General features: G+C 52.7%; 2 protein-coding genes across 2 annotated transcripts in view; one reads left to right on the forward strand and one right to left on the reverse strand.

Moving 5' to 3' along the window:
* Positions 1–1,204: 1,204 nt before the first annotated feature.
* Abcb8 (ATP binding cassette subfamily B member 8) lies at positions 1,205–14,998 on the reverse strand. Its single transcript, XM_010637572.3, has 16 exons — positions 14,803–14,998; positions 10,978–11,296; positions 10,537–10,692; positions 10,368–10,462; positions 10,139–10,244; positions 9,465–9,626; positions 9,286–9,371; positions 9,073–9,170; positions 8,616–8,721; positions 5,482–5,515; positions 5,172–5,308; positions 4,916–5,010; positions 4,635–4,768; positions 3,777–3,924; positions 2,291–2,541; positions 1,205–1,792 (listed from the first exon to the last, which is right to left on the reverse strand). Exons 1-16 carry the CDS (start codon positions 14,895–14,897, stop codon positions 1,652–1,654), a joined length of 2,163 nt encoding a protein of 720 aa, XP_010635874.1. The 5' UTR covers positions 14,898–14,998; the 3' UTR covers positions 1,205–1,651.
* A 1,568-nt stretch (positions 14,999–16,566) lies between these two features.
* Positions 16,567–18,314, forward strand: part of Atg9b (autophagy related 9B) — a 16,105-nt gene continuing 14,357 nt past the window's right edge. Inside the window, exons 1-2 of the mRNA XM_033763962.1 lie at positions 16,567–16,661; positions 16,761–16,831. Of these exons, the coding sequence (XP_033619853.1) occupies positions 16,567–16,661; positions 16,761–16,831 (166 nt within the window). The remainder of the gene's footprint in view (positions 16,662–16,760; positions 16,832–18,314) is intronic.

The raw sequence follows: 18,314 nt of genomic DNA on the forward strand, positions 1-18,314 counted from the left end.
GTTTCGGTTTTGGTTTTTTTTTTTTTTAATTTATGTAGTTCAATCTGGCCTTGAACTCATTGTGATCCTCTTGCCTCAGCCTCCTGAGCACTAGGATTACAGGATCAGTTCCCACTTAACTCTTGAAAGAGGGTTTCAAAATTAAGCACAGTGAAGGGAGGGCAGGGATAAGGTCATGTAAAGGTACAAGATCCTAATGATGAATGTAACTGTATTGTATACCTAAAATGTACCAATAAATTCAATGAAGAAAAAACAACAAACAAACAAACAAAATGAAGTACAGCCAGGCTGCTGATCTTTTTTTTCATTTTTTTTTGTTTTGTTTTTTTGAGACAGGGTCTCACTTTGTAGTTGAGACTGACCTGGAATTCACTATGTAGCCCAGGCTGGTCTTGAACTCACAGCGATCCTCCTGCCTCAGCCTCCTGAGTGCTGGATTACAGGCATAAGCCACCACACCCAGCTGGGCTGTTGATCTTTACTGTGTAGCTGCTTGTGCAAGGCCAAGGTGAGGTTATACCACCATCCAGGTAGGTGGGCTGTGGCTGGCATGGCATGTTCCCATTGTAACACCTGGTCCTATGCTGTGCGCTGAGCTACTGCTGCCTCTTCCAGGATGGCTTCTCAACAGCAGCCTCTGCTCTGTCTTAACCACTGCCTCTGACCCATGGAAAATGGAGCCACCCCTCTGTGCCATAGAAGGGTTCAAAATGCCTGGTGGGCTGGGGAGGTGCAGCAGGCACTCTCTCTTCCCGCCCTGCGGAGAAGGCGTTGTGTCTAGCCACTACCTGGACACAGCCAGAGAAGTATTCTCATTAGGGAGTGACATGTACAATGTCAAGGCAGGAAGCCACCAGCCTTGCGTGTAGATGAGGAAGGCTGGTACAGCTGCAGCAGCACAGGGACGTGAGGGCCTCACTGCTCTGTCTGGGGTACCAGCTCAGTGTGAGGGCCCTTTGCATCCTCCTGGCCCTGCAGAAGCTGCCAGGGGCACATGCCTGCCCCATTCAGTGATGGGGCCACAGGCTCATTCACTTAGATGCATCTGGTCCCCTTTGTTCTCTTTCAGTGGAGCAGGAAGCAAGCCTGTCTTGCTCAAGGCACAGGGGCAGGACAGTGGTGCCCAGTGAAGCACATGGGGCACTTCCTGTGGGAATGGACCACCTGCCCCACATCCTGCCCTGACCAAGCAAGGCCCCAGCAGGTGTCTTGGCCCATGGAGGTGGGGGAAGGGAAATCCAGACTACAGACTGAGACCATGAGGATGGGGACAGTGAAGGAAAGGAGCTGTGGGACAGGGGCCAGGAATGAGGGCATCAGTCCCCAGGCTAGGTGAGCGCGGTGAAGCCCTGGCTGGGGGAAGAGCCTGTGTTTCAAATTCCTTGGAGCTGGGGATGGACAACTTCAAGCATGGAGTTCCGCCTTGGCCCATCAGCCCAACAACCTTGGTGCATGGGTAGAAAGGAAGGAGGCAGTAGACTGCAAGGGTAGAATGATGGGAGAGATCCAGCCTCCCAGCCTGGCCACGGACCAGCTTTATTATATGTGTGGCAGCCAGCCTAACGTGCCTGCTGTCCAGGGACTCCGCCCTGCAAGTCCCCCAGGCCTGGCGCTGGCAGTTGGCAGTGAGCAGACCTTGGAGTCCCTCTCAGGTCCTGTACCAGTGGTTCTGGGGGTCTCTCAGGGTCTCTGGAGGTGGGGCTGATGGCAATGGAGTGTCCAGGGCCTGTCTGCGGATGAGCTCAGCATACAGCCCACCTTTCCTCAGGAGCTCTTCGTGGGTCCCAGCCTGCAGACAGGAGGAGGGCCTAAGGGTCACCCAGACATGCCCGTTCAAAGCCTGGGAGGGTGGCCTCCCTCACCAGCTATTAGGTTCATGGTCACGTAAGCCAATTTCCCTTATGGAGACCCTTGGAAAGGAAGTGCCTTGGGCATAGCAATCTACTCAGTGCTACCTCCTTGCGCAGGGGAGGTCTGAAGTATACCCGGCAGCTCCTGTGTCCCTGGGTTCACATGCTATCCCAGGAGCTGCTCCTGTCTGGTCCCTCAAGGTCCCCGGTGCAGCTTCTCTATGCCTCAGCCCCTAGGTAACCAGCTCTGTTTCTAGAGCTGCCTACTTTCCCCTTGGCTCCTGGAAGGCTCTGGTATAGCTGGACTATCCTGGGCTCAGGAGGTGGGCTTGTCCGAAGGAGGGCCAGCTGTACGGAGCTCAGCTGTACCACCCATCCCTCTGTTGGTGGCTGCAGCCATCCCTAACTGGCTGTCCCATCCCCAGACTGAGACTGACCTCGCAGACCTGGCCATTGGCCATGACAGCGATGCAGTGGGCTGCACGAACAGTGCTGAGTCGGTGGGCGATGACCAGCACAGTGCGGCCAGCACTGGCCTGGTCCAGGGCCTCCTGCACCACTCGCTCAGACTCTGAGTCCAGGGCGCTGGTGGCCTCGTCCAGGATCAGCACAGTGGGTTGTTTGATGAGTGCCCGGGCGATGGCTAGGCGCTGCTTCTGGCCACCAGACAGGGTTGTGCCTCGCTCACCTGCGGAGGCAGAGTGGGGCAGCGGCCCAAAGTGATCCTCAGTAATGCATTTGGGGTAGCTGGCAGAGGGGCGCTGAGTCCCTTCTGTTCCCCAAGTCCCCCACCTGTTAGCCCCTCAGGGTCCCCAGTGGTGGTCCTGCCTCTCTGATGGTGGGGTGACATCTGTCAGCTCCACAGTCCCACAATCCCATGCAAATGAGTGCACACACAGACTATGATGAGTGGGGTGTGGGGAGCAGTCACCAAATGCACTTCCTGCACTTGGCAGGGCCTCAGGGCCAAGTGGGCTGCTGTGGCCATGATCTGATGCCCAAACATGGTTCTGGAGTAAGGAGACTCCAGGCACAGGGGATTCAAAGCCTAAGAGGATAGCAGAAGTGACAGCCTGGGAGCCAGAAAGAATCTCAAGGAACTGCAAGATGGCAGCAGGGTCCCAGGTCAGTGATGCAGATACCCTGAGAAGCCCCAATGCACAGAGCATGCTAGAATCTGAGGAACAAGGAAAATGCTACCCAAGAGAGACATTGGGACTCCCCCTGCCAGGAGACAGGCCGCAGCCTGGAAGACTGGGGCTGTGCCCGACTAGAAAGGGCTGAGAACCCCGATGTTCCTGTCCTGAGAGACAGCGGAAGTCCTGCAATGCAGCCAAGACACTTTAAATATGGCCTGATACTGAGACAAGGAATGCTCAAGACAAACACCCAAGCTGCATGCTGCAGTGTGCATGCTCTAGGGGCCACTGTGCATCCCTATGACCCTGTGACACTGCGTGACACCTTTAAAGAAATAAGAGAACCTGGGCCAGGGATTTAGCTTAGTAGCACTGTGCCTGTCTCAAAAGCGCAAGGTTCTGAGTTCAATCCCCAGTACCAGAAAAAAAAAAAAAAAAAAAAAGAGAGAGAGAGGAGAGAACCTAAGAAATTGGAGTCAAGTGGGGAAAGTTACAAGGAGACTTCCTCATCCTCCAGCCCTTGGGCCTGGCAGGCTCTAAGAAGGTTCTGTATCCCAGGACTCACTTGTGTCTGTGTCTGGGGTCCTATCATCTCACCCCTGTCACAGAAGCCCCACCTGTATCTGCTGCCTATGTGGTCGGCTGTGCTTGAGCCACAGGCACTGTACCTCATCTGTGTCTGGTCTCTCTTCCCTGCCAGACCCTCAGTCCTGCAGAAGCCCCCTGCCCAGAGGACGCTGTCTCCTGTACCGTACTACCCAGGGCCTGTGACCCTGTGACGTACCCACGATGGTGTTGTAGCCATCAGGGAAGCTGCAGATGAACTCGTGGGCATTGGCCTCCCGTGCAGCTGCGTACACCTCTTCATCAGAAGCTTCCACTTTCCCGAAGCGGATGTTCTCCATGATGGTTGTTCCAAACAAGACTGGCTCCTGGGGTGGACACAGATATGGGGTCCACAGGTAATATTCCGGCTCCGCCCAAGTGCCACCTGCATCAGGACTCTTTTTTGTTTTTGTTTTTTTGAGACAGGATCTCACTCAAAAGTTCAAAGCTGTCTTTGAACTCACTGTGTATGTAGCCCAGGCTGGCCTGGAATTCAAAACAATTCTGCTTGAGCCTCTTTAGTGCTGGGATCATAGGCATGTACCACCAGCCCCAGCTAGGAGCCTGTTTTGACTGGATCCTTGCTGGGGATCTTAGGGAGCCTTAAGTTCAAACTCAAAGGTCAGGCAAGTCCCAGCATGATGGTGCATGCCTGTCATCTCAGAACTCAAGAGGCTGAGGCAGGTGGATTGCCATGACCGGGCGGCTCCATATTAAATTTAAGGCTATCCTGAACTAGTGAGACCCTGTCTCAAAAAAAAAATACGCTTCTCCCACGTGTCAGTGGGGTGTGGCTCTATTCCCCAGCCTGCATAGGAAGACTGGCTGCTCACTGGGCTTAGTGGGTGGGGACACCCAGCTGGGGACAGGGGCACTTTGGACCAGAGCAAGGCCAGGAAGCGTGGAGGTGGATTGAGCCTTCCCACAGGGAGCCATGGGATGGTGAGGTGGAGACCAGGAAGGAGGTCGAGGGGAGGAGGAAGGGAAGGGTAGAGCCTAGCCATGCCACTCGGGCCATGCCAGCCTCAGATCACACCTGGCTGATGAAGCCGATGACCTGGCCCCGGAGCCAGGAAGGGTCAAGTGTGCGCAGGTCATGCCCGTCTAATGTCACCACGCCAGCCGTGGGGTCATAGAAGCGTTCTAGCAAGGAAGCCACCGTAGTCTTTCCTGGGGGTGAGGGTGTTTGGGCAGGAATGAGGTGATCATGTGGACTGTCCCAGGAAAGGGGATCCTGTGGTAGTGAGCACAGCCCGGGGAGGGGCAGAGGGCCACTGGGAGCTGGGCTCACTGGGGATAGGGCGGGGACTCCCTTACCTCCCCCAGACTGGCCGACGAGGGCCACGATCTTGCCAGGGGGCAGCATCAGGGTGAAGTCCTTCAGCACCTCAAAGCCGGGGCGGCATGGGTAGCTGGAGGTTGAGGGAGCCCGGGTCAGGGCAGGCTCCCAGGCTTCACGGCCCCGCACCCTTCTGTACCTCCTTGTGCCCCTCCAAGGAGGCCTGGCTACAGGGATGTCTGGCCAGACCTCTGACCACTCCCCTTCAATACTGCCCTGCCTGCTGATGCTGACCTGAAGCTGACGTCCTGGAAAGTGACAGAGCCGTGAAGCTGCTCCCTGGGGAGGCTGTGGCCTCCTGACAGTGGGATGTGGGGACTCAAGGCCATGTATTCGAAGACACGGGCACCCGCACTGAGGCCCCGCACCACCTGTAGGGGAATCCAGAGTCTGCGTGAGATAGGATGGCGGCACCTCCGTGGGGTCAGGCTGTGATTTTGGGAGCTCCAGAACCTCACATGCAGCCGTTGGCCGTGCTAAGGCAGCACACAGGACCCTACACTGAATGGAACCCCAGCACCCACACTGGGACACCCCCACTCACCTGACCAAACAGAACAGAGAGGTTGGCCATAGACCTGTGAGGAGAGAGGGTCGGAAGAGGTGGTGACAAGAGCCAGAGAGGAAGGACACAGTGAGGGATGCAAGGGAATGAGGGACCCGAGGCCAAGAGCAGAGACAGCTCCCTAGACCTGGGACTGAAGGAACCTGGGACCTTGGGACACAAGTTCAATGAACCGTAGCCCCCTCCTTGGCTGTGTGAAGTGACAATTGTCTGGGTAAGACTGTGACTCATCCCAGGACCCAGGAGGGGTCTTCAGGAGGCAGTGGGCATGGGATGAGGGCCTGGGGGCACAGATATCCATGTGCCACCCTGATGCCAGTGCAGGGTGAAGTGGCTCACAGTACGAGGGATGATACCCTGCTCACCCAGGACCCCCGGCCTCAGACCCAGTGACAACACAGATGCTCTTGGCAGAGATCCAGGTGATGTAGCCTACAGTGGGAGGTGAGACCCGAGACCCCATAGAGATGGGGCTGATGTGCCTTGCAGAAAACAAAGAAACAAAAAGAAAGTAAAGTCTGTTTAGAGAAAGAAAACAAAAGACAGAGTCACAGGGGAGAACTCTGGGGAGACCCCAAAACAAAACTCCCGACCAAATGTGTACTGTGGGTTGGCCTGCAGGTGCTCAAGTGTGGGAGATGGATGTGTGTTTATCTGTCTAGACAGTGGGTCACCTCCTTTGTCCTGGCAGGGCTGGGGATAGGGCCGGTGTGCTAGGGAGGAAGATGAGTCAACGGCCAATTACTCATGGGTCCCCGACTGGCCCGCTGCTGACCCGTGACCATGACCATGTGTGTACCATGGAGTAAGCAGGGTCTGCTCCAAGAAGAGGAAAGGCTGACTCCCCAGCAACTCAGGCCAAGGGACTCACTTCTTCCAGTGTGGGGGCAGGGAGGATCCCTAGAGCTCACAGGAAGTTGTGCTGGCAGGAAGCAATCTGCACTTGTCGAGGAAGAGCAGGGAGGACAGGGCAGGGAGGGACCCAGAATTATCCATGTGGGTGGGGTGGGGGTGGGGGTGGGACAGCTCTGCTGAGATCTGGAAGCCATTAGGGCCTGGCAAAGGGGCTGCCACTGAAACCCAAGACACACATGACTCATTGCTGCTGCAGGATGACCTTGCTTTCAGAGATACCGCAAGATTCGGGCTGTGTCCTGCCCAGGTGGGGCTTGGCCCCAGCTCTGCCAAAAGGGCACTTGGGACAGGCACAAAGGTTGGGGCTGCCCTGGTGTGCCCATGTCCCCCTGGACTGATATACGTGCCCCTGGCTGCACTTATGACCAGAAGGAAACAGCAGCTCCCTGATTCCTGCAGGTGCCTGGTGGGGCCTAGGTGCTACTGCAGCTAGAACCCAATCCTGCTAAACAGCTGAGCAACACAGTCTGTCCTCAGGCTAGAGAGGGGACAGGGGCTTAGGGATTAGGCCCAGGGCTGGTTTTAAGGGGGCTGGAAGATTTCTTGGAGGTCCTCAGGACTAGAAACATCATCCTGCTTCGGGAGGCCAAGTGTAGTTGGTCAGGAAACTGGGTCAGCGCTGGGGGGGTGCCAGCACAGCCCCAACTCTCCTGTGATCAGACCTCTCCCCAGGGAACAGTTCCCGGGCAGGAGGAGAGAGGAGCCACCCATAACAAGAGGCTTCAAGCACGAACAGTGGTGTGTTGGGGGGCAGGGCAGGGGCAGCGATTGTGCAGCCACAGAGATGGAGCTGATGTGCCTTACAGGACACTGCATGGGTCAAGAAGGGGTTCGTCTGTCTGGGGTGGTAACAGAAATCTGTCTCCCGCTCCTCTGGGTTAGCACAATAAGCCTGTAGGATTCTTTAAAAAAAACACAAGCCAGGTGTGGTGGTGCATGCCTGTCATCCTAGTACTCGGGAGGCTGAGGCAGGAGGATTGACGCAGGTTCAAGGCCAGGCTGGGCTACATAGTGGGACTCATCTCAAAAAACCTCCCCCAAATACCACAGACATACAGCAGTGGCAAGATGGGACTCTGGGGAAGAGATGGGTACCCAGGATCACAAGTGTCATCTCCAGAGGAAGGGTGGGTACCAACTGGGGAGGGACCTGGGGAGGGAGCCACCTGGGGTGACTTTTATTTGTTGACTTGGCTGCTGGCAACACAGTTTTCACTCTAATCACTTATTATAGCACAGTCACTCTTTAGTTATTTTGCCAAGCTTGTATTTACGTATTATTCTCGCAAGTGTGGGGAAGGGCCGAGTGGGAAATGGCAGTAGGGTGGGACTAGCAGGGGAGGGGGCCACTTCCCATCCCAGGAAGTGGTCAGGCAGAGGACAGGGCAGCCCTTAAAGTGCTCATCACACACTGAGAGCATCGCTGGGCCTTCAAAGGACAGAGAGACTAGTTGAGGCCCCTGGCCCCAAGAGGACAAATGGTGTGTGACGGCACTGCTGTGGTCCCCACCAGAGTAGAAAGAATCAGAGTCAGAGAGATCAAGAGGACAAGGCAGTGCCCGGGATGCAGAAGGAAGGCCAGGTCAGTGTTCAGTGGGTGCTGGCTCACTTTTGCAGGAGGACGGTACTGGTGATGGCTACGTGACACTGTCAGCCTGTTTGACATGACTGAACTATGTGCTTAAAATTGTCAGGAGGGTAAGGTTAACCTGATGGAGACTTAACATAGTCAAAAATTTTAAAATGGGTTCGGTGGTGCATGCCTCAGGAGGCTGAGGCAGGAAGGTCACCATGAGTTCAAGACCAGCCTGGTCTACAGAGTGAGTTCAAGGTCAGCCTGGTCTATATTAGTGAGATTTGGTCTCAAAAAACCAAAACCAAACAAACAAACAAAAAAGGCCAGGCTGGGCATAGTGGCGCATGCCTGTAATCCCAGCACTGGAAAGGCTGAGGCAGGAGGATTTGTGAGTTCCAGGTCAGCCTCAACTACATAGTGAGACCCTGCCTCAAAAAAAAAAAAAGCTTGACAAGGACACCTGTGACTGTGTAGAAGGCTAGGACACCAACTGCATCTTGAGTGTAGAGCCAGTGAACCAGCCTGGGACTCCTTCTAGGGGTCTGGCAGCTCTCCAGAGCATGAGAGTACCCTTGTCCTGCCCAGGCAGGGCTCTGAAGGGGCAGGAATAGCCCCAACTCACCTCTGCACTGTCTGGGAAGCCACCAGGAAGGACATGAGGTCTCCCCCTGTCAGCTGCTGTCCAGCCACCAGGGAGCCCCCAACAAACAGGGTGCCCAGGACCATGCCTGTGGAGAAGGACAGGAGGTGAGGAAGGATGAGCTGAGGGGGCCGGGACAAGCCCTGCCCTGTGTGTCCTGAGTCTTAGCCCTACTGTGTCATCAGCAGATGGGAATCTGGCGAGAGCCTGAGTGCTCATCTGTAGAGGAGGCAGGGCTCACCTCCCAGTCCTCCTAGGTGGCCCTGCAGACCCTACCGCAGCTCCAGGTGACTGCCCACTGCTCTCCCGTGGGCACCTGGCAAACGAAGGTGCCTGACCACCCGAGGGACAGGGCAGGCGATGCTGCTGTTGCTGCGCTTGCTCCTCCCTGGTACAGCCCCGTATCCCCTCCCCAGTGGGGACCTGCGTGCTCACTCACAGTTGAAGGCAATGTTTGAAAGGCCCTGGAACAAGGCGATGCCCCTGCCCAGCTCCTCTGCCTTAGAGTGACACCGCTCCAGCTCAGCTCTGTAGCGTCTGGGGAGAGAGGCCGGGCAGGAGCTCAGGATGCAGCGGGCAGGGGTGTGGGGCTGGGAAGCTATGTGACAGTCACATCGGTCACCACCCTGAGCTCCAGCCTCCCGGCACTTACTCCTCTTCCCGTTGCTCCATGGCGAAGGCGCGTACTGTTCGGACATTGCCCAGGGCCTCATCTGCTACACCTGTGGCTCTGGCAACCTGTGTGGAGTTCGCAAAACAGGAAGCTGAGTTTGGTGATGCGGGGACTGATGGGGACAGCAGGCGGGGGAAGGGTGGCCGGGTATTCTGTACCTGTTCCTGACACAGGCGGGACAACTTTCGGAGACCTGAGCCCATCAGGGTGCCGACTCCCATCAGGGCAGGCGTGGCAATCAGTAGTAGCAGCGTGAGGCGAGGGGACAGCATGGACAGGGACACCAGGCAGCCAGCCACCTGGGTACAACTGCGCAGCCCCTGGGCAGGGGAAGGAAGCCAGGAGATGTCTGGCATCATTGCTATGGCCAGGCCCTGCCTCGGGTACGCCAAGTGGCAGTCACTGATCACTGAGTGGGACCCTTTCGGACCAGCTGCAGTCCACTGAGCGACCTTGCCTGCTTCACTGATTTAGATCAGAACCAAGAGATGTGCATGGGGATGCCACCCATGGGCTGCCATAAGCCCATGTCCAGCACAATCCAGGGCCACATGGTGATGCGGTAAGGGGAGGGCATCGGTGTGCTCGAGTTCAGGGCAGGACAGCAATCAGCACTCTGGTGACAGGGCAGGTGACTCTGGCCTGCGTCCCAGGGAGGCTTCCACATGGGACAGGGAGCTTTCCTGACTCTGGCTACGCTTGCCTCAGTACCTCTCTTTCATGGATCAGACAGCCATATCCCCTCACACATCCTCTGCAGACAGCAGGAGCCCGGGCTCTAGGCCTGGTGTCAGGCTGGGCCTGGCAAGAAAGGGAGCACAGGGACACTGACCTGGGAGATGACAAGCTTGAAGGATGACTTAAACTCCTGCACATCAGTCGTCAGGCGGCTCACCAGCTGCCCTGTCCTCTTGGCATCAAAGAAAGCAATGTCTTGTCTGGTGAGGGGACATGGGGTGGCAGATGGCAGGAGAGAGGAGACATCACTTCAGGACTCATCAGATCCTGCACCCTCCCGGGGCCATCAGTCACCCCTGCCTGTACCCTGCAGAGGGCAGTACCGGAGCAGGGAGCTGAAGAGGGCCCTGCGCATGTCCACAGCCATGCGCTCGCCAATGTGAGACAGCAGCACCAGGTACCCGAAGGTCAGCAGTCCCTGCAAGAGAGGCCGAGCATTCAGGGACACCTGGAAGGCTCCTCAGTACCAGGGGCTCCCACCCTGCTATATACCTGGATGCCATAGAGGAGGAGCAGGTGGGTGCTGAGGTTCCGGGACTCAGACACGAAGCTCCCTACATGGTCCCTGGTGTACTTGGCCACAACCTCAACCAGCTGGCCAAGGAGCAGAGGGATCTGGACATTCACCAGGGCTGCACCCAGTGCCAGCTGGAGCAGGGAGGACAGAGGGGACAGATGCTTGGAAAAGGGCAGCCACACTCTTCCCCTCCCACAGTTGAGCAAAGCTCAGTAGTGGCCACAGGTGGGCTGCTCTTATGGATGAGACTTAAAATTCAGGCTTCTGGCTGCCCTGATCCCTGTGCAGGTCCTCCTGGTGCCCTCTGCCCCTGGATCCCCAGGCCAGGCCCTGCTGCTTCTGTGAAGCAGAAGTGCTGTCCCTGTGCAGCCACATCCTCACTTGTCACTAGGATGGAGGAGTGGGAAAAGCCTCACCACAATGGCGGCTCCCAGGAGCAGCAGGTGGGGGTGTAAGAACTTCCAGAAGAGCTTCCAGTTAAACTGAGACTGTGCAACACGGGGTACAGGGTGGGCATGAGGGGCCTCTTGTGCCTCACACAGTGCCCTCAGGTAGAGGTGAGGACACTTGTACAGCACCGTGGGTCCCAGAAGGGCTCCCCCAACCCAGCACCAGGCAGAGGGGCTCTGGCTGGGAGCTGTGGCTGGTGGGGCTCGAGGGAGGTGGACCCGGAGCTGTGACCGAAGCTGGGCCACAGTCTTGAGCAGGCAGGAGCTGAGGTGGCCATCTGGGGACCTGTAGGGAGAGAAGGGACAATGGATGAGGTCTAGCTGTCCTTCAACTGACCAACAAAGCATTTCCTCTTCCTTCAGGCCCTCAACCCTGTCTTCCTTAGAGCTGTTCTTTTTTTTTTTTCCTTTTTGAGACAGGGTCTTGCTATGTAGTTTGGGCTGGCCTTCAACTAACTGTATAACCCAGTCTGGCTTTGAGTTCATTCATGGTGATCTTCCTGCCTCAGCCTCCCAAGTGTTGAGATCACGGGTGTGTGCCACCATGCCTGGTGTTATGACTTATATCTAGATGTCCCCCTAAAGTTTCATGGGCTCATAGGTGAGACCTTTAGAAGGTGACTGGATTACAGGGGTTTACAGCTGACTTGCCGTTAGGAGGTCACTGTGGGCATGACTGGAAGGTTTCATCTTCCTGACTCTTCTGCTTTCTGGATGCCATGAAATGAGCAGCTTTCCTCCACCCAGGCCCTTCCACCAAGCCTTCCTGCCTTGGAGACAACCATTATCGACTAAAAACGTGAGCCAAATAAAACTTTCCTAGCCAGGCATGGCGGTGCACGCCTGTAATCCCAGCACTCGAGAGTCTGAGGTAGGAGGATGGATGAAAGTTTGAGGCCAGCCTGGGGTATATGGTGAGTTCAAGGTCAGCCTAAAAACAAAAAACAAAACAAAACAAAAAAAACCAAATAAACAAAAAAACCTCTCCTCCTTTAAATTGTGGGTCTTGGGTATTTTGTCCCAGTGGTGAGGGAAGTAATTAAAACACCTGTTTTTGTTTTTTTTTTTCTTTTCAGTACTGAGGATTGAACCTAGGACCCTGACACTGAGTTACATCCTCAGCCCTTTTTTATTTTTAATTTTGAGACAGGGTCTCACTCATTAAACTGCCCAGATTGGGCTTGAACTTGTGATCCTACTGCTTCAGCCTCCTGAGTACTGGTATTACAGGTGTATACCACTATGCCCAGCAAGGCCTAGGATGCAAGAGTAGGACACATGAGGTTTGGTGAGGGGCAGTCATTCCTATCTCTAAAAGCACCTGGATGTCGGAGAGTGAGTAGGAGGGTTCCTCAGGACTATCCTGGTTTTAGGCTTCTGTGTGATAAGAGATTTATAGTTTAAAGACCACAACAGAAGTGGGTGGGCTGGAGCAGGATGAGCCAGGCGGGAGAAAGCAGGTTAGAAACAGATGTTAGCTAGCCAAGAGGGCATGGTCAAATGCACAAAGATCCAAGAGACTAGGAACAGGGAAAGGCTTTTTAAAAAGCAGTGTGAGGTTTTCTTTACCACCACTGTCTTTATATTCCCACGCCCTTCTAATTACAAACTTCATCTTATCCTCCCTTGCTTTCAGAGAGGCCTATGCTTCTTGCTACCTCTGTACGATGCCTCCCCTTCACCCCATTCCACCTGCCTTGTTTTTATGTCTTGCTTTACAGCATGTTTTATCACTTTCTTAATGTTATCCATAGGGAATCTCACTCTCCTCCTTTCCTGTATAATTGTTCTGTTTTTCCAATTAGACTCTATCTTCTCAAAAGCACAGGAAGCTACATTTTATGTCCGAACACTCAGCAAAGCTCTGGTACATAATAGATGGTGAGCACATGCTTGTTTATTGAATGCAAGTCCTTAGAAGAGATGGCAAACAGTCTAATGTGACTACCTATAGTACTTTGCAAAAGTTTGGAATTAACTTGGCCAATATTTTACACTGCAATCCTGTGCACTATCCCAATACAACCCAGGACAACAAAATGGAAAGGTTTCACAAAATAAAACTTTCCTTGATTTTTAAACATATATTCTTTCTGGGCGTGGTAGTGCACGCCTGTAATCTCAGCACTCGGGAGGCTGAGGGAGGAGGATTGCTGTGAGTTTGAGACCAGCCTGGGCTACATAGTGAGTTTCAGGTCAGTCTCAACTACAGAGTGAGACCCTGTCTCAAAAAACCAAAACCAAAACCAAAACCAAAACAAAACCCCAAAACATATATTCTGATATTTCTACTCATCTCACGGTCCACTGAAAAACATGGACTAGTGAATGCACATACACTTGGATGTTATGTCTTTTCTTGGGTTTTTTTCTCGTTCAAATAATGTCAACACCTTTATTATTCTTTCCTAAAGACTGTTTTCAAATCGTTTAATAATCTACCAAAGCCACTTTCCAGTTTCTCTCATCTCCAAACTAAGCTTTAAGAAGGGCTTGATGATTGCCAAGAAGTGATGGATTATTTCCCAGCACCAGTATTTCCAGCTCTAGCCTGACCCAGCCCTGCCCTCCTCCAACAATTAGACAACTTTCCAAGGGACACAGCTTTGCAGCCACCCACCCTTTGCCACAGTCCTGTTTTGACCTCAGCTTATTCCCTGCAGGATTAGAAGGGAATTGGTTCCATCTCACAAAGCACTGACATTTATTTATTTTTTTATTTTATTTTATTTTTCAGACAAGGTCTCACTATGTAGTTGAGACTGACCTGGAACTCACTTTGTAGCCCAGGCTGGTCTCAAACTCACAGCGATCCTCCTGCCTCAGCCTCCTGAGTGCTGGGATTACAGGCACCATTACAGTGCATCACCACACCCGGCAGCATTGACATTTAAAATGTAGTTTCCAAATCCTTGTTTCTCACCTTTTCCTCTCTCTGGACCAACGGGAGCAGAGTGTTTTGCCAAGCACGAATTATAATTGATTATTATACCCAGCTGAAAATCTCTAGCTCCAGGAACTACTTTTTTTCCTTTTTGGTTATAGGGGATTGAATTCAAGTCCTTCCCACGGAGCTTCATCCCGCCAATTTCTTTGCTTTCTTTTTTTCAAGGTCTGTCAGCCAGTTGTGGTGGTGCACACCTGTAATCCTAGTACTGTGGAAGGCTGAGACAAGAGGACTGCAAATTTGGGCTGGTGCAATTTAGAGACCCTGTTAAAAATGAAAAAAAAAAAAAAAAAAAAACGCTAGGGAGCAAAAGCCCTGGATTCACTCTCCCATACCAAACAAAATAAACAAATAAAAATCTCCTCAAGATAGGGTTTGCTAAGTCGCTAAATTGCCCAGGATGGGTTCGAACTTGAGATTCTCCGCTGGGGTTACAGGAGTGCATCACCACACCTGGATCAGGAATCACTTTTGATGGGCTCACTTTATGAGTCATGGAAGCACTACCAATACTAAATGTCTCTTGATACCAGATCAATTCCAACATAGAGGAAGGGGCCCGAGGATCCTGCCCCCTAGAGGGCAGAGCGGACTGGAAGTGGCTATCGATTTTGAGGACTGTTCAATCCGACTCGCAGAGGCGGACGCACAGAGCCTTTTATTGCCATTTTGACCGTCGCTATGAATAATTGAGGCCAACGCCCAAGGAGTGACATTCCACCCCTGGCCCGGCTAGCACACAGTTCCCAGGAGGCCTTGCGCGAGCTCGGGACTCCATTTCCCGGCGAGACCCGCGCATTGCCCACTTGTCAATGGCCAGGGCTACGGAAACTATCCTTTTTTACCTGACGGCCGAGAATGTCTGGAGCCGACGAGAAAATAGGGACCCTCCTGGGACAGGGCTTCCCCTAATCCCGGCCCGAAAAAAGTGCACCAGCATGCTGGGACGGGTAGACAGGCGCAGCCGGCAACAACAGCTTCACCTTCATCCCTCCGAAGGCTCCATGTTGGCTTCGCCCCGTATCCCGACAACCCCGTCACATCTCAGCGATGATTGGTGGAAAGACACATCAATCTCATTGCAAGCTGTGATTGGAGATTTTTTCCATTCTCCCCCCCCACTCCCGCTTTCCGGAACTATGATTGGAGAGTGTTGCCTATCCACCCACCCCCGGCTTTGGACTGGGCTGAGTAGGGACCGGGTCTTCCTTAGGATTTGTGATTTAGTAACTCAGGTCTCGGTGGCGCTTTGAGGGTGTGCACAGCTGTTTGCTCCACCCTCGAGTGTTCCTAGTAACGCTTTAGCGCTGATCTAGGGTCATTTTTCTAAAGATAACTCCCGACAGTCTCTAGAAGTGCTGGGGCTTCCGGGAAGTGTAGAGCGTTGGCTCCGAGTGACGAATGAGCAATATCCTCCGGGGAGTTAAAACAAATCCAAGTTCCTTACCACCTACCCTGTTCACATAGGCATGTCATAACTCCTGGACGGTAACTGCATTTGCGGAAAAATTCTTCAGGAGATCCTGATGCTGACGCCCTACTCAAACCACGCCTCCCCTCTCTTACTGGAGATCGAGCCCGCAGAGCGCTGAGTTACATCTCCAGCCCTTTTTACTTATCATTTTTTTTAATTTTAAAATTTTGAGACAGGGATTCCCTAAGTTACCTAGGATGGCATGGAATTAGTGATCCTCCTACCTCAGGTTTCCGGTTAGGTGGGTTTGCAGGCGTTCGCCGCCTTCTCAGGGACACCCTCAATAAATGTTATTATGTAGCATTTAATACACCCTACTCAATTATTAAATAACTGGTGTTTATCAAGACACGGTCTTAGATTTATCTCTCTGACATGTACCTTTGTCACGGTGGCCTGAATGACCTGCCTGAGGGTCCCTTCATATTTTAAACAGCGCTTGCATTCTTGTTCAGCGTTTATTTTTATATTTTTATAATAAAAAATTACTTGTTTGCATATCTGCCTCACCCACTGGGCTGTCACTTCGTGGTGGGTAATGGTTTTGCCTCATTCATCCTGTTCTTCTCCCCAAAAGTCTGGCGGGAAAAAGTGCCCTTTGTAATAAACTGACTTGAATTGAGGGTGTGGTAGGGAGGCTGTCAATGGAAGAATCAGCTGAGATGAGCCTGAGGAACTCAGGGTGCACAGGGAGGGGCCCTGGAGTGTTTGTGATGGAATATTCATGGAACTGAGTGTTGACAAAGACTACACAAAAACACTCATAAGCCATCTTGACATGTCTCAGAAAGATCATGGGAATTCCCTTGGTTCCCCTACAAATTTGAGATTCCATTTTGCCACCTATAGAAGGGTGGGTCTCATTTTCATAGCTCTGCCTCCTCCTGCTCATCCATAAAGGTATGCAAGTCTGAGCTACTGGAACAGTTCTCCTCTCAGAAAAGAGACAAAGCAGGAGAAAAGCAATTTATGGATTCAGTTTATGGACAATTCTATGATTGCTGCCACATTCCTCCAGTAAACAATTTAGGAAGCACTGTGTTCCTTTGCATTTCACAGGTGCTGGCCCCTACATCAGCCCTTAGGCCTACACCTGGAGGCCCTGGCACCTGCTGGCTGAGTCATTATCTCAGTCATGGTCTTCAGCAGGGCACCTGTGATTCAGGGCCTCAAGAATGGCGTTGGGCAAGCCACTCGACCAGCTGTCTGGGTCTCCTCCTCCTTGTTGAGGTGACAACAGGAAACTTAACTCTGGCAGCTAGTCCCCAAGTACCCAATTTATCCTTCCACATCTTGGACCCCTGCTGGCTGCTCTCTCTGCTGGTCCAGACTGGATGATTTTCAGGGGCTGGAAGAAACTGGATCAGGACTTGAAATAGAAGGCATCAAATTTCGGGAAGGTAAGGAGGAAAACATAATGGAATTCCAAGGAACCCGACTGTTCTACTTTAAACTCTCCAAACTGCTTTTTATATCCAAGATAGCTGCCTTTTCTTCCTTCACAGTTTTGCCTGGTGTCCCCTATTTGGCTGCAAAGTCAGGTAAAGTTAGTCTTCCCTTCCTTAGCACCCTCAGATGAATAAAATATTCAACTCTCTTTCTCTCTAAACCCCAGCTCCCTTTCTGTGCTATACTGATGACTGATCCCAAGAGTGCTCTTCCACTGAGCTCCATCCCCAACCTTCCTTTTTTATTTTTTACTTGGAGATAAGGTCTCACTAAATTCCCCAGTCTGGCCTTGAACTTGTGATCCTCAGCCTCAGCCTCCCAAGAAGATGGGATTCAATCGTGTGCCACCACACCCAACTCAGCCTTTTCTTGTTTCTTTTCTTTCCTTTCTTTTCCTTCTGTGGTAAAGGGTATTGGACCCAGGTCCTTTGCATTGAGTGAGCTACACCCTCAGCCCTTTTTGTATTTTATTTTGAGACAAGATATCACTAAATTGCTAAATTGCCTGCTCAGGGCTAGAATTTGTAATCCTCTTGCCTCAGCATCTCAGATTGCTAGGATTACAGGCACGTACCACTATCCCTGGCTTTTGTCTCATTTTTGAAAGCGTTTCCTTGTTGATCACTAGATGTGAGTGTGGAAGGAGGAGAAATAAGATTTTTTTCATTTCATTTCATTTTATTTTTTGAGACAAGGTCTTGCTATATAGTTCAGGTGAGGCTTGGAACTCACTGTGTAGCCCAGGCTGGCCTTGAACTTGGTGCAATCCTCCTGCCCTAGCCTTTCAAAGTTTGGGGTTATAGACTGTGCCACCATGCCCAGTTTAAAAAGTAAAACATTTAGAGCTGAGTTTGGTGGCATATGCCTGTAATCCCAGTACTTGGGAGCCTAAGGCAGGAGGATCGTTGTGAAATGATGGCCTTGAAAGGCCATCCTGAACTATATAGTGACAGGCTGTCTCAAAAAACAAAACAAAACAAAACAAAATAAAATTCTAGGCTGTGGCTGTACACTTGCCTAGCAGATTTAACACCTCGTCCCCAGGACCCTATCATCCTTGAATGGGATTTTGCTGGTTTATTTTGGCTGCCACACTCTGTATCTGCAGTCCCCTCAAGGTCTGAAGATGTCCCAGTGAACCCTTCAGCCCCGCCCTCCCAGCTTGCACCCCTCCCAGGCATGGAGGCTGAGCCCAAGACAGGGTTGGCCCCAGGATGCCCTGCCTGAGCTGTGGGTGATCATACAGGTGATCTGAGAGCTGGGACGCCTGAGGCCTGCCTAGCCTGAGTCACCTGGTAGTGTTATTGTCATTGTCCTTGCTGAAGTCACCACTCAACTTCACAGACCTCTGTGTGAGCAGCAGTAGAGCCATCTTTCTAACTTCTTCAGAGAAGCTACAGCCGGATGGTGAGACGAATGGGCTGGGGGGGGAGC

The sequence above is a fragment of the Fukomys damarensis genome, unplaced genomic scaffold (assembly GCF_012274545.1).
Source record: "Fukomys damarensis isolate Sample0158 unplaced genomic scaffold, DMR_v1.0_HiC HiC_scaffold_16, whole genome shotgun sequence".
Lineage (NCBI taxonomy): Eukaryota > Metazoa > Chordata > Mammalia > Rodentia > Bathyergidae > Fukomys > Fukomys damarensis.